Source organism: Sebastes fasciatus, chromosome 15, assembly GCF_043250625.1.
Source record: "Sebastes fasciatus isolate fSebFas1 chromosome 15, fSebFas1.pri, whole genome shotgun sequence".
Lineage (NCBI taxonomy): Eukaryota > Metazoa > Chordata > Actinopteri > Perciformes > Sebastidae > Sebastes > Sebastes fasciatus.
In genome coordinates, this window is record NC_133809.1 from 14,610,669 (window position 1) to 14,626,877 (window position 16,209).

At 40.4% G+C, this 16,209-nt stretch overlaps 2 protein-coding genes across 5 annotated transcripts in view; one reads left to right on the plus strand and one right to left on the minus strand.

Moving 5' to 3' along the window:
• The window catches only part of klhdc2 (kelch domain containing 2), a 214,670-nt gene that overhangs the window by 77,151 nt on the left and 121,310 nt on the right, over positions 1–16,209 (minus strand). The gene's annotated exons all lie outside the window — the stretch shown is intronic.
• The window catches only part of LOC141783536 (protein TUNAR-like), an 80,075-nt gene continuing 71,007 nt past the window's right edge, over positions 7,142–16,209 (plus strand). Inside the window, exons 1-2 of one of the 3 annotated variants that reach the window (XM_074660910.1) lie at positions 7,142–7,416; positions 7,645–8,154. In XM_074660910.1, coding sequence (XP_074517011.1) covers positions 8,083–8,154 — 72 coding nt within the window. In that variant the 5' untranslated portion in view covers positions 7,142–7,416; positions 7,645–8,082. The remainder of the gene's footprint in view (positions 7,417–7,644; positions 8,155–16,209) is intronic. The other 2 variants (XM_074660907.1, XM_074660908.1) reach the window with 2 other exon arrangements.

Genomic DNA, 16,209 nt, shown 5'->3' on the forward strand with positions numbered 1-16,209 from the left:
TGAAAACAGCCTGTCTCAAGCCATGTCAACCTCTATTCTCATCACAATATTTATTGTCTTTATATAGTATTATATTGTTTATTCTTGACCTTCAAATAGGGCTCAACAATAAGGATTGCCCTCGTGTCCGGGGCAAGTCGGGCTAGTAAATTTAGCAACTCACTTGCCTGATCAAAAAATAATTAAACACATAGTTTTATCTGGAGCTGATGATGGAATTAGCAAAAGAGTGAGCCATATCGCTTCCTTCTCATCTCTGTTGAGAGCTGCACATGTGCAGTACGGCTCGGGCACTCGTGTGAAAATGGCGGCAGGCAAAGACAAAGTTTATGAACTGAAGTGCAAGCCAGCATTTCAATTTTCCTGGAAACAGGAGTTTAGTTGGGTGGCGTTAGAAGATGTGCACAAAACTCCAGATTAATTTGCTTAGATCTAGATTAAACATGACAATTACCTAGTCTTTGTTGTTATTTGATAACCATTAATAAATAAAACAATTTTTATAGGGGCAAGTAAAAATTGACTTTGGGCCCGACAGTGCAATTGAAAAAATCCCAAAACATTAACATTGAACCCTGAATAGTCTACGATTTTAAATACAAAATATATAACACGGTCTTCCTGGGCAGATGGCGTTTGCCCAATAATATGGATTTGTAGATTTTAATTTTTCTGAGGAGGATCATGTGATTCGATCCAAAGCTCCAGAACAGCTTTAAAACAGACTTTGTGCCGATTCAAACTATTTTAACATGGACGAGAAGTGCTCCAACTGTTTCTGGCAGATTTTATCTAACGTTAGCTCCACGAGTTGGTTGAAAATGTTTCTTTGGCGGATTTGTTTTAAAACAAGAACCAGTGATGAACCAATGATCTGTGCCTCGACCTCGGGAGTAACACATTACCTTTTTACAAAGAAACAAAGTGCTTGTAATCCCAAATTATATGTTAAACAAGTCACGACTGTGCCCCCTCTGACACCACATCTGTCACAAAAACACATCATTTAAATATGTAATGAAATGCATTGAACAACTAAGTAAATTAAATTTATGGGAGCCTTCCAGCTCGAGCATTAATCTTTCATTCATTTTGAAATATTACATTCCTAATCACAATATGAGCACTAATTTATCTCCCATCCATCATTTTAAATGCAATACATAATTCTATATCCAAGCCATATGTGGAAGACTGCTAAAATCTTGAAGTAGGGGTCAAATCAGACTTCCAATGAACATATAGGATCTTATTTGATTATGAAGCTCCACAATGAAATAATTGAATGAAAATGCCAATAGGAAGCCAAGTCTTATGTTGGCCCGCAGCAGGCTTTGACCAATCAAGCCTAAAAGCATTACTACAACTATTTCTAAGTGATTTAGCTTTTTTCTGTAGGTCAAGCGTTTTTCATTTTTTCATTCTATCAGACTTTAAGCCCCTTGAGCACCAAAGCAGAAGAAAACACACATCACAAAAACTTTCAGATCAATCTTTAATGGCTTGTCTTGTTGTTTTACATTCTTCAAGCCACACACAGCGCCAATTTGAAGTTACTAGGATTCCATTACTACAGGATCAACAGGAATGCTTTTACATTGTCTTGCTTCTGCTCATCACCCATCCATCTTTCCCAGAGAGAATGAAGGAATGAAACATCTTTCAAAGTTTGAATCTTTTTATTTCCCTTGCCTTAGCATCTCTATTAGTGACAGAAACCGGACTAGCCGTCTGGCTCTCTGACTGGAGGACACCGCTGCTGTCATGTTCTCCGCTAATTAGGATTAATGGTAGCCGTGACACTGCCTTACTCCTTAGCCTCGTACAACCACTCTTAGGATCCCACTTAACTTTCAGCCATGTCTCTTTAGCCCCACAAAAAAAGGAAAAATGCCTGCGTGGAGATTGAAGTCTTGTGGAGATGTCTAGACAGCTTTCTTTCAAGACTATCGCTTTGTGGTTTCTCAGACCTTCAGATAGTGTTTGATGTTTCTTTAAGGTTTTCCGACGCCAATAAGAGGTTTAGCGGACTCAACTTCATAGCCTACATTTCTTCTGAAATCAACAGAAGTTCAGGGTTATGAGTGCAGTGTTTGTTTAACTTTGTTCGTACGGGGCACGACTCTCTGGCTTCTCAAGAATTAATGAGGTGGCATTACTGAGCTGCGTTCTCTGAAGGACAAATTAGAAAGCACAGGTTGAACGAGCGAATACAAACAAACTAAACAGAGCAGATGTGATGAGGAAAACCAGAGGCATTAATTGCCGATTACTTCTTTGCTAATCCGAATTGCGAAGACCCTCAGATTCCATTAGCTTTACCCTTGAATCTAAAACAAAACACTAATACCTGGAGTTTGTGTGGATGAGATTTTCTCTCACCCCAATTTGCAGTAAAGGCCTTCGTGTCCTTAGATCTACCTCATGAAAGGTGTGCTAGAGTAGCTTACCCTTTGAAATTAATTAAAGTAAACTCAAGGCTTTCAGAGTTTGAAATCTGACACCCTCTCAGCGCTCTTTTTTAGCTTACTTTACATGAAAGTTATTTCTGTAATACCCTCTGCCAATATCACCTCTAGGTGTGTTTTTTTCTCTCCAACTAGAACATTGAAACCAATTCATATTTATAAGGTTAAGCTTGAATTAATTGATTGTTAGCAGCTGAGCAAACTGTAAACCTACTGTGACATTAACATCATTTTATAAATTGTTTTTTGCTAAAAAGCTATTTACACATCCAGGGCATAGACTGTGTATAAAGATGGACGATATGACAGCTCCTTATTAGTGAAGCCAACTCATCTTGATCGCCCCCTGGTGGCTGGCTGCAGTACATATCATAAATCCCGCCCCCTCCATGTAAGCGGATGCGACATGGGCAAAACTAGTTCTTAAAATTAGTTATTTGATGCTATAAAAAGGGTGTGTGACATCATGATTTACAGCTGTGATTGACAGTTGCTCTGAGTGAAGCCAAAGGTCAGCTTTAGTATCCCACAAGGGGAAATTCATGTGGTCATATACACGTCTCATAAAAACAACATATAAAAACCTCACACACTTCCCAGGATCCTGCGCACAGCGCGCTCCCATGCACACTCCCCCCTCAAGCACGAACACACACACACACACACTAGCAGAACATCCAGTACAATACCGCCGGTACAAAAAATACACCCTCCACAATATAAAATATACCTCTATGCAAAGTGCAATCCGACTGTCTTAGTATACAGAGAAAACACCGTCCAAAGCAGTATACAGTAAAGGGTGGGCTAAAGTCTATTTACCTCTCATTTAGAAGTCTAATTGCCGTCGGCACAAAAGATTTGCTATACCACGTTGTTCTAATTTTTTTCTGCAGGAATCTGCTATTTGATCTGCTACTCCTTTTGAATTTCTGATGGAGAGGATGGGTAGGATCGTTGAGGATCTGATCTCTTTTAGTAGTCGTGGAGCCGAAGATGTAACTTTAACTTTCCATAACCGTCACAAGTCTGAGTAATAGAATGTGTCAATTTGATCATAAATGTAGTTATAGAGATATTATGGTTAGTTGGTGTGTCTTTCTAGCCAAACAGCTATATTGCTAACGTAGCAGCTAGGTGACTCATGCTAATAAGCTGCGGCCGTGCTTGGCTCGTGATTGGCTCGGGTGGGTGTGTGGACCTCGATTCCGCGGGTCCAGCTCCCGGATCACTACTGCGCAGACTCTGGCTCCAAATTACGTAAAAATCTCAAGATGGCAGAGTTGAGTTGATCCATTGTTATCATGAAAATATTGATTAATGCAGCTTTAATAATTGGACATTCAAACAAGTATAGGATAAAGCACACTCTGTGGTCAGTATAAAGAGTAAAGAGTATACCTGAGCCATGTGCTGAGACTGATGTTGGCTTCTTTGAATGGAAACTGATGTGAGCCAAAGGATGATCACCATGCAGTAGAAGAAACGCTCCGTGATTCGGTTACCAGATGGCAAAGAACAAATTCAACGGACACCCTGATTAATTGTTATAAATGCTCGTGCAGGCAGCGACAGTCCAAGTTAGTTAATCTCGAGGCAGAGAGGAATGGGTAGTCTGCAATAAAATTATGCACACCGGTGGTTTCAGTTTGGAGGGAATGTTTCCTTTACATTTCCATTTTTATTGCTGTCCATTCCGGGTCATTTCGTGCGCAAAGCAACATCAAGCCTAAACTAATTTGTTGGCAGCTGTTTCACATTCTAAACATTTCCATTAGCAGCCGAACGCATCCACATAATGAAATATTGTTCAAAGGAAAATCTATTTCCAAACGATTTTATTTAATTTCACTACCACAGATTCTGAATTTTCACCAGCATTGCTGAAATATAAACCTTATCACCCGGTATCTAAATGTGACATCAGACTACTTTTGTTAATATTTCTTCAAGAATCAGTGAAATGGAAAATGCTTAAAGAAACACAGGAAGACAAAATTTCTTCACCGTCCGTGGTAATGAAAACACAAGCAAGCTGGAACCCCAAAAGTCATAACAAAACCCATTATGATGCAGCAGTTATTCTGTCCTCTTTACTGGAAAGATATATCCCTTGCAGAAAGCCAAAGGCCCAATTGTGAATTGATGAATAACTATAAATATTCAAGTCGTGAAACTGCTTTTTTCTTTAAATGAGAAATGGGTGGCATGGCCTGGGTGAGTCATTTCTTCTAAAAGACAGAGAGATAAGTCTCTCTCTCGCTTGCTCGCAGTTCAAACACTGAAAGCTTGTGTCCTTCCCTCTGGCAGAGGTGAAGTGAGAAAACAGAGTCGGAGGGAGAGGAATGGGACGGGACGGTTGACTCTGGGAGGGTTTGTCCTGGTGTCGGATTGCACAGTAAATGTCCCGGAGGTTATTCAGCTTTGATCAATATATCCATTACACGCTCCCGTCGCTGACACTGATGTGTCGTATTTCCCTCGCATTTCCGAGGGCGAGATAAGGAAGTTTTGTAAATGAATGCGCATGACGACGAAATGACGCGTGTGTTTGTGAAAAGAATGTAAGAAACTCAGATATGCAAACACACGCATTTTCATCTGATGCATGAAAACACCTGACTTGTGAACACACCAAGTACCTTTCTTTGTCCACACATACGACAGTCTTGTTGACTGACGGTTGTTCTCTGACACACACACACACACACTTGCACCTAGCTATAGGCTGACATGTATTGATCTTTGTGTGTTAACTACACCTTATAAACAACCTTTCAGGCTCTTTGAACGCCCCAAAACTGAATGTCAAATGACAGACTATGGCAGAAAATCAGCCTGATTCTGAAAGGAGTTGGGCTTAAGGCCTGATTGTACAAGAAAGTGGTACAGCGAAATTAATCTTTGCATCTTTGCTAAATATTTGTTTCTAGAAGCTTTGTGATATAGTGACTACACTCACAGTTGGTGAGCCGCTGAAGCTGGCTAACTGCTAACTCGGTAGGCTAGGTCAGGCTAAAACTAGTCAGTCACAATAGCATCATCATTTAACACCATTTTATTAAAAATAAAAGATTATTGAAGAGGGAAAAACAAGCCTTCAGCTCTCTGAGTTGCTAACGGGATGATAAGTTCACACTCAAAAGGCTTACTGGTACCATCGACTCCAACCTAGTTCTGGTTCTGGGCTGGCGTTGGTGTCTGTTCGCAGTTGGTTCAACTAGCAAACCTTCCCATCACGTCACTGTATAAGCCTCCGGTTTCCTAGCAACGCTAACACCAACTTCAAGCACAACACAACAGTGCCGGACTACATCATCACTTTAAGAAGTGTTGCTCTTGGCTTTGCGAGCAGGTTATGTCTCCAATGCTCGGGTGTATTTTGAATTTCTGTGGAGGATCACAGTGCAAGGAGACAGTTTGTCTCTTCCATGGACCACTGGTTTGAATTTAGGTCCCTAAAAAAGCTCTTGGTTTTAAAAATGATGGTCACAAAGTTATGGTTGGTCACGATAACCAGCCCCAGCTGGTGATGTACGCAGTTTGTGGTTCTGGACCAGCCTAGTGTTGGTGTTGCAGCGGAGCCATTTTTCCTGGCCGAGAGCAGGTTCTTTTGCTGTCGAAATGAGCTGAACTGGTTCGAGATTCCCCAAACCGGCTCATGAACTGCCTTGGTGCAAAAGGGGTATCATAACTCTCCACAAACCGTTGCTTTTTTTTTTTTTATCAATCAATCAATGACTTTATTTTTACCCAGTGGGGCAATTGGTTATGCAGCAGTGGGATGCATACATTTAGCACACACAAAAACACAGGGCACTTAAATAAAACATTAAGACCAAAAAACAATAAATACAGAGTAAAAAAACAATAAATAAACAGCGGAATTGTTTTACTCTGACAGAGATGAGTTAAGTGAATGGTGCAACACATCTAATAAGCTACGACAGCTTCCTCCATTTAGGACTCTCCGACTCTCGGTCCCCGCAAAGGTCAACACCGTCAATACAGCTTTTCATTGGTCAATGGCCCAGATTTGGGGGTCAAATTTCACAAAAAGATTAACTTTACTGTTTACTTTTACTGTTTACTTTGCCCGCACTTGCAAATCCACTAAATCATGCTGATTCCATTGGAGTGAAATATAGTCAGCGCTGGTTTGACCAGGACTTTAATGCGTACAGTGTCTGTCCGGCTTTATCCATTAAAACAGTTGTTCACGTCTCTGTCACACACACACACACACACACACACACACACACACACACAAACACGCACCTAAACACACACACACACACACACACACACACACACACACACACACAAACACGCACCTAAACACACACACACACACACACACACACACACACACCTATACCTTATGCATGAATACACACAATTCAAGCGCACACCTACTCACTCTGTCTTGCACACACACTCCCATTAACTGACGGTTGTCCAACTTTGACAGGAGCATTCATCCACACAAACACAGAAAGACAAACAAAGAAAGACAAACACACACACACACACACACACACACGCACACGCACACATTGACCGATGGCTGGTCAGCTTGGCATATTTTACATGAACACGCACACAAAATCTTCACAAAAACATACCGAGGAGACCCTCGCCCCTCATCCCGGCCTCTGTCACAAATGCCTCTTGTCGTCAGGCTCTGTGTGACTCCCCTGTGTCGGTTGCCAGGCAACCGTGGCTGCATTAACATGCGCGGGAGAAAGGGAGCAGGGGATACCTCTTGCCTGTGGAGCGAAAGCAACCACGACAGCGTCAGTTCGAGGCGACGGGTTCCTTCACAGCACCCCCCTCTCCTCTCCTTGCTCTCTCTCTCTATCTCTGTCTCTCTCTTATAGGCGTCCAGCGTTCTCGCTCTGCTCAGTTAGTTAGGGATACACGCTCATCCACTGGAGCACAAGAAAAGGTATGTTGAATTACACATCATGTAGAGCAATCAGGGGCTTCCACCACTTCAGCAGGGGTTTTCCTTTTTTATTTCAGCATGAAACATTTAAAAAGCCAAGACATCAGCTAAACATGTTTTACATTGCTGAGAGCAGTATAAAAGTTTGATAGAGGAGATGAGCCTTTAATCAGGCTTCAGAGGGGCGTCTTGGCAGGAGGAGACTGAAATCTCTCTTTTTTTTAAAAGCTTTGCGGAATAAAGACAAAAGGAGGATGGAAATGTTCACATGAAACAGCTTTGTTACCCTCCCACCCCCATCTGCCCATCAACTGACTCCATTCTTCAACTTGACATCATCCTTCCTCACAGACGAGAAGAAGAAGAGGAAGAGGAGGAGAAGCAGAGGTGGGGAGGCAAACAAAACAGACAGAGGAAAGAGGAGGAAGAGCGGCGAGGAGGTGGGCAGCACAGTTTCAGCTCTCACAAGGCTGAGGAGGAGAAAGTGACGGCAGCTAGAACTTGGCCACTAGTGAGATGAAATTCGGGGAGGAGACGCTGGAGGAGCGCTGCAGGGTACGACATCCAACGAGAGCCCTAAAATTGGACGAGCCTGCCCTCTCTGGATCCTGTGCACCTCCACAGCCGAAGGATGAGAGGGGTCGACTTTCACCTTAGTTGCCAGGGATGTCTGTGCACTACGGAAAGGCGTCCCCCTCCAGCATGTCCAATGCTATATTATTCCTGATGCTTTGCAAGGTAGGTCTTTAAACTACCACTGTCATCCCACATATATTTTTTTTATTTATTAAACTCATCATCATGTGTCAACTATAAACCATCAACAAATACATTTTTCACCATTTTTAAATGCCATGACAGTATGTAGCTATGAATTTAATATGCATCATCATGATATATTCTTTATAAATGTGGGATATTTCCAGGCTCAGTTGTCTTTGTATGAATCATTGATTAGGGCAGCAGAGACACCCTGGATGCTGCCGCCTCACAATCAAACTGTCTTTTCTGCTCTACTCTGAGAGACACTATTAGATGTGTTTGTCCAGAAAACACGTCCACATGGCCCTCTGGGAGTTGCATGTTGCTAACAAGTTTAAAAGCTTCTTATGTAACAGCAGGATCGTAAATGAAAGTCTCTCTTTAGCTTTTTGTATATGGGACAATTCATTAGTTTTCTTAGTTCAAATTAATTCCAAACAAAGCTTCCGCAGTCCTTATAGACTTACACGCTATCCTCATATGGAAATGATACACAAAAATGCTTTTTTTGTAACAATATACAACCCTTTTTTTTGTCAAATTTAAATCCCACGTCCGTCAATTCAAGCTGCAGATTCCTGCATGTCTGAACTTTTCTGTTGGGTCTTTCACAGGATCTTTTTTTTGATCAATGTTCCCTGCGAATGCAATTCTTGTCCCATCCAAAATAGATCTGTCACTTCCATTTCACTCACAGAACAATGAGTACAGGTTATGGAAAATGGGTCACACTCACTATTGGCAGCATCTCATCATACGATTTCACTACAAAACTGTGAAATCTCATGACTTCGTCTTCTTCTTCTTCTTCTCTTCCTCTTCTTCTTTTTTTGGATTTTTCCACATATATGCATTGTTACGAGACAGTATGTTTCTATAGGAGATGCTCTGAATGTGCGTGTCTGTGTCAGCGTTTGATGGGCATCAACCTGTGTGTGTGTGTCTGTGTGTACACACACTCGGGAGGGAGCTGTTTGCTTTAATTCCATTTTATAACAATGCCAAAAGCGACTCCTGCCTGTCAGACTCTGTTAGCATCTGGAGTCGTTTGACATGCTCGGGATTATTCAAGTGGCAAAAGGTTTTACTCTCCACTGATCTGATCTGAGGATGTTAGCTTCTGTTAAGTGTAGCAGGAGTGTCCGGATTTGTTGTCTCAGGTATGGCATCGCCCCCTTTTCTCCCTCTCTCTCACTCTCTCTGTCTGCTCTTTTTATACAAATACGCTTCTGGCTTTTGCTGTACAAGTGAAGAGCCAGGTGTGTGAGAGAAAAAAAAGAACTCTCAAGCAGATGCTTTTCATTTCTGATTGAGAAATTGTTGATCCAGAGGTGGTGCGATGTATCATATTTGAATGATGAGTGACCCTGACAGTGGCAGACCTGCACAGATTAATCACAGAGGGTTAAAAAGTTAAGACGTAGGGGTGTTGGAATCGTTGGAAACCAGCTCTTGAGTGACAACAGGAATCAATACTGAGATAACTAAATCCTACCTTAGAATAGCACACAGTCAAATGACTAATCAATAAGAGGTGGAGACGGTGCACTGTATCTTGACTGGATTAATAATGCTTTCATTTGATATGCCACGCAACGTGAGTATATTTCAGTGACTTTCCTGTCCAGCTTGTCCTGAGTGTTAAACAGACACGGGGAGTCGTTATGGGTGGTTAATGATTATGGCACATCGCAGGATGCCAGCGCTGGCTGCCACTTGAAACCGAACGCTCTCTGTTGAACACTGGAGACGACGGTTGAGGAGGCACTGGAAGGTGTCCAGAAGGTTTGCTGTGTGACGCACAGCTGTACTCGGTGGTAAAGCTGTTTTCTCAGCACCCATGTTTTGGCAGAGCCTGGACACTCCTTCACTACCTCCTCCTCAGTGGTGGAAGAAGTGTTCAGATCCTTACCAATACATTAACATACTCCATTACAAGTAAAGGTCCTGCATTCAAAATCCTACTCCTAAGTATTATCAGTAAAATTAAGTTCAATCAAAAGTAAAATGACTTGTTCTGCAGTAAAATGTATCGTGTGACTGATATAGCCAATTATCATAAATTACATTATTCAACGTATCCTCATACAACCGTTTGTAAAATATCTTATGAAAAGTTATTCCTAATTTTTTGTGCTTTTTCCTACGAATGTGGTTAGGTTTAGGCAACAAAACTACTTACTTAAGTTTAGGAAAACATTGTGGTTTGGGTTAAGATATCTCCAGAAGCAGCGTAGCAGTAGGCATCATTGGGCAAAAATTCCATAATAACCTTTCAGTATATTGTAATTCAAGTGTTCTGAGAGATAACTAGACTTCTGCACCTCATCATGGCTCTGTTTTCAGGCTTTAGAAAATCTAGCCTGTGACGGGGGACTTTGACCAATCACAGGTCATTTCATTGAGAGTGTTCCTATTGGCTGTGCTCTGGTCATGTGACCGGAATTTGGCGTTCCTTCACCAGATTTCACAATGACGGCGGCGTCACAAACTTTCTCATTTTACAGCTAAACCATGCACTACAAGATAATTCTGAAAACATTTGAGGTGAGAAATAGGCATCAAAGTAACATAATATTGATTCATATTTGATCAGGGCAACGTAGTTTGACCGTTTGGTCGGAGTTCGCGAGTGATTGACAGCCGGCTCTCATAGACGGCAGCTGGACAGCAGACCTCAGATCAGCTCTGATTGGTTGTTTTCCTCCGGTAAGTGAAATCTTGCAGATGCCGTTAGAAGCACCAGAGGACACCGGAGGACAAAGAGGCACATGATTTTATTCAGGTTACCTGTTTCATGTACTACTGTCACGATATAGCGACCGTTTTACGTGACAAATAATCAACGTTGATTTCTGGTTTCACATGGGACATAAACAGCGGTCTCATGAGCAAATGTCTGGTGTTTTTTGACCACCCCGACCTCCTCCCTATGCAAAATGTGTTGCTCTTTATATTTCCTGGTTCACAACTACGTGGATTACATACAAATTGATTTTGTGGGATATAAATTACAGTGCATTACTTTTCGTAGGTATAGCTACGAACGGTGTATGAGAACAGCCTACGTTATTAGATCATTAATATGTATGCATCATTTTGTAAGTACCATTTTATGGTTGTAGCTGGTCGAGGTGGCGCTTGTTTTAACTACTTTATATACAGTTCGGTAGATTAGTCCAGTGGTTGCCAACCTACACAGTCACTAGATAAATCTGAGGCGTCATGAGATGAATAATGGGAGAGGTAAGAGGAAAAAACATAATTTTTCTGACTTTTTCAATAGTCTTTGTTTTTTTGTGAAATACAAAACCTCAAAATTGTACTGAGAAGATGTACTTAGTTACTTTCCACCACTGCTCCTCCTCGTCCTCCTCCACCTCCCTTAACCTCCTCTGGCACATTTTTCCCTCCCTTGTTTTTTTTTTTTGCTGAGCGTTTGTTTATATCAGCAGCGAGCAGGCGTCTTCATGCATGAGGGCACATCCAGCCAGCGCGCCACACAAAGATCTCCATTCATGTTGAGGGAAGCCCCGTTTATGGTGCTCCCCAGGAGAGGCAATCAAAGCCCATTGTTACAGATCAGAGGAGGAGGGCGCACTTTAACACAGAAACACAACCTGATGGGGTTTTTATGTGCATCAAGAGCACAATGCATGCCGATGATTGGACACTGCCATCATTCAGAGTCACCGTGTGGGATGTTTAGCCTTTCAGTGAGGACAACCGGCTTTCATGCTCTTAACCTTATATAAACAGACCTGAACAAAAGGCATTTGACGTTAACAGTATGAAAAGCCTTTTATATAAATTTATACAGTTAGGTAATCCATAAACACAAAGCTTGATGGTGGTCTTTCTATAATTGACTTGAATTTTCTATGATTCATATGTTTGAAATCTAATATTTCAAAGGTAGCACTGGCCTTGTCTTATTCAAATGACTGACTTTATCTTATTGTGATCAGCTCTCTCAGTTTTCTTCTCTCAGATTCTCCCTCTTTGTTAATTCATATACACAAGACGACAACTAAACATCGATGCACTCTAATAGATTTCTGCCAAGACCTTTTTCCCTCTGCCAAACTGTCCAAGAAAACAATCAGTGAGTCAAAAGAAAAGGTGGGAACAAAGCTGCACTAGTGACGTAAAAATCTCCACTTTGGCAGAGCTCCTTCAAAAGGTTACATCAATTTCAATTATTGCAAAGGACGGCCCGCAAATGGGCCTTAATAATGTGGGCTTTGCAAAGGTTAACTACTGTAAACAACTGTGTGAAGTTGTTGGAAAAAGAAATGTTTAGGAAGGCATAGAAACTTGATTTGGACTTGCAAAAAATGACTTGTGAGCATCTCTGCTTTTTAGTTCATGAAAGAATACTTTGTATACTTTAACTTATAGTACTTAGCCAGTGATTAATGTATTACATAAAGAGACTTTTGCCTTTTGCTATTTGACTTGATGATTTGTGATGAGATTAAAAATAATAATTAAATGTGTTGTTCTCGCAGGCCTCTGCGGTGAACGGATAATCCAAAAACTTGATTAATTCTTGATGAAAAATTCTTGATGAATTGAAGTAAATTAATATCAAAACATCCTTTAACAGACTCTCACACACTTTAATAGGCTACTCTATCAAAAAGTAAGCACAACTACAAGTCAAGTATTCTTTTCTGTAGGCCTATAAGGCAAGAATACTTAATTATACTATTCTTAAGTATATCTCGAAGAAAAGATTAAGTGAGTAGGCATATAAGCCAATTTAGACTTTTCTGTATACTTGTCAGTATAAACCAAGTATACTTAAGTATGCTTTTGTTAAGTATATCTCTGATAAGTACATAAAAAGTAAACTGAAAGTATACTCTCCTATTTTAAGTTCAAAAGAAGTATACTAATAGTACACTTGAATAAACTTAATTTTGGTGATCAGTGGACAACATCACAGTTTCTGATGGATGATTCCTCTTCAGGTAAACAGAAAGCAATACAGATGCCAAAGCAAATAAATGGTGAATCATTTGAATTGCCATTTTAGCAGTGTGTTCTTGGTCCAACAGAGCAGTGTCTCTACACAAAAGCATTAAAAGACAGAATTGTTTTTATTATTGCAAGTCAGATCCGTTCTCATAAAGTACATTAGCCAAAAAGGCACAATGTGTACCCAGGTAGGGCATCTTCTTGTGAACTCTCTTTGGAAGTCAAAAATGTGTTGTTTATCTTGTGTCTAAGCTTTTTTACTAAGAGGAACAGTTCCCTCTTAAAAGGTTTATTTTTAGTCTGCATTAGCTTACAAGCCTTACTGTTGCTAGTCGACGTATGAAACCCATTGACCCGCAAAAGGAGCGCTTTCCTCCTGAGAGGGTATTTGGATACCAACTTGCACAAGCTGCTGCGCCTGCGGGCTGAAAACATACAGCTAGTTTCTAATACACCACCCCGGGCTACACCAATCAATACACAAACACTCCTGAAAACTCACACATGCATGCTGGCACGCTCAGAACTTGGGATTTCTGCTGTCTTTTTTTCACTCAAAGAGCTGCCAAGGTTATTCCTCTGATGTCCAACATGTCAGTCAAGAGGAGTGTCTGTTTTGTGAGGTATACACTGTTATCACGATTGCAAACGTTCATTCTGGTATTACAAGTATTACCACAACAAGAACTAGAATGGCACTCGGAAAGCGCAGACCTCCGCCCCCGTCTCCGTTCAGCTTGCGCCATTATCCACGTGTATTTTGCAAATCAGCTGTACGTAGCAGAGCATCGTAAAAACACTTCATTCAAACTGGACAGAAACAAATTAAAACTCACCTAAACCGTCGTCGTTACTCTTTCCAACAATCACCAAGTATGCTTTGGTCGACCTCAACTGTAATTTCACAGAGTTTAATGTGAAAAAATGCCGATTCTACAGTTGTTCCCCCCCCATCCCACGGTCTCTCTCTGTCTCTCTCTCTGAAGCAAGAAGGCGGGGTCATGTGTCATCAACGCGTCATCAGTTACACTGTGCATGTGTTATACCCAGAGGTCTTAATGTTCTGGCTGATCGTAATGCTTAAAACGATCCTGAATCCGGACCATGATCCGGATCGCCACCAAAATCTAATGGATTGTTCATTGTGCCACAACCCACCCCTCCAAAACAATTCATTCACATCCATCGCAGACTTTTGGAGAAATCCTCCAAACCAACAAACCAACAAACCAACAAACCAACGCCGGTGAAAACATAACCTCCTTCCCTTCGGCCTTGGCGGAGGTAATAAGCCAAAATGAATAAAACAGCCATGTGAACATGTCTTACATCATACTATATAACATATTCATAATAACTGAAAAATAGATGAAGCATGGTATGCTAAAGTTCATATAAGAGGTAAACCTGTGTTATTTGTGTCACAGGAGTTGAAAAGCACTTCTACATTTTTTTTAAATAAATTTCAATGTGGCAATAACCATCTCTAAGAGAAATAAAACATGTATTCCTAATTTTTATAGCAAGTAATTGGCAGAATTATACAAGCTGTCGGCTTTATTCAACCACTCAAGTGCTTTTTATAGTTTAGTCTCCCATTTGTAGTAAAAAATTTAAGATTTACAATTTGCAGAAAGCCTTCAGAATCCAGATACACAGTTGGTGTAAAAATAGATCAACCAGTCATGATTAATGCGTAATCAATTAACTGTCCTGGATTAAATCTGACATAAAGCACACATTTATTATTAGGCCTTTATTGACGATGCATTTTTACACTGATAATGTATAAAGCGTTTAACCCTGTGAATGCAAATTGATTTCAATCATCCACATTAATGAAACAGTTTAAACTGCTCAACACCAGATTCTAAATCTTGTGTGTTCACTGACTTCTTTTTCCACATTTAAACTCAGAGGATGACTATATTTTATTGAAGGAGCAGAGATAAGTCATTTACTTTTGATGGAAAATCTTTCCCATATCCTTGAATAAAACATACTTTTACAGAGGCTTAATTTGGTGCAACGTGCAGAGATCAGCACTTAACGTGAAGTATCAACGTAGACCCCACACATATACAGTCTTCTAATGTGTATATTTGTGTGTATGTGTGGCCTGGCCTGTGTGTATGGGACACCTCTGTCCAAAGGTCGAACATTTTAAATTAAATATTTTACAAGTAACAGAATTTTACATACAAAATAGGGCTGTCAATTGATTAAACTATTTAATCGCAATTAATTGCACATTTGTATCTGTTCAAAAAGTGTATTACAATTATATAGTATTTAATACTCTTATCAACATGGGAGTGGGCAAATATGCTTGCTTTATACAAATGTATGTATATATTTATTATTGGAAATCAATTAACAACACAAAACAATGACAAATATTCAGAAACCCTCACAGGTACTGCATTTAGCATAAACAAATATGCTCAAATCATAAAATGGCAAACTCAAGCCCAACAGGCAACAACAGCTGTCAGTGTGTCAGTGTGCTGACTTGACTATGACTTGTCCCAAAACGGCATGTGATTATCATAAAGTGGGCATGTCTGTAAAGGAGAGACTAATGGGTACCCATAGAATCCATTTTCATTCACACATCTTGAGGTCAGAGGTCAAGGGACCCCTTTGATAATGGCCATTCCCTGTAGATTCCTTAGGTTTTCTAGTTTCATGTGATACCAGTAAAAAACAGAAAAATGCAAGTTGCATTAATGCGTTAAAGAAATTAGTGGCGTTAAAACAAGTTTGCATAACACATATAACAACACAATAACACGTTATTATTGCGACAACTTTGACAGCCCTAATACAAACCAATATATTTAATAAAGTACGACATGATGGAATAACAACACATTAACTTACTTTTTTTTCTGTCTTTCACAAACAGTAAAAGCAACAAACAAACATCTCACACCCCTGCTGTTGTTTTTTCATCCCAAGCACTGACTCTTAAATCTGTTTACCCCATATTTTACTTGCATTTATAGATTAAACGGTCCGTAAAACAGATGTGGCCATCTCAGATGA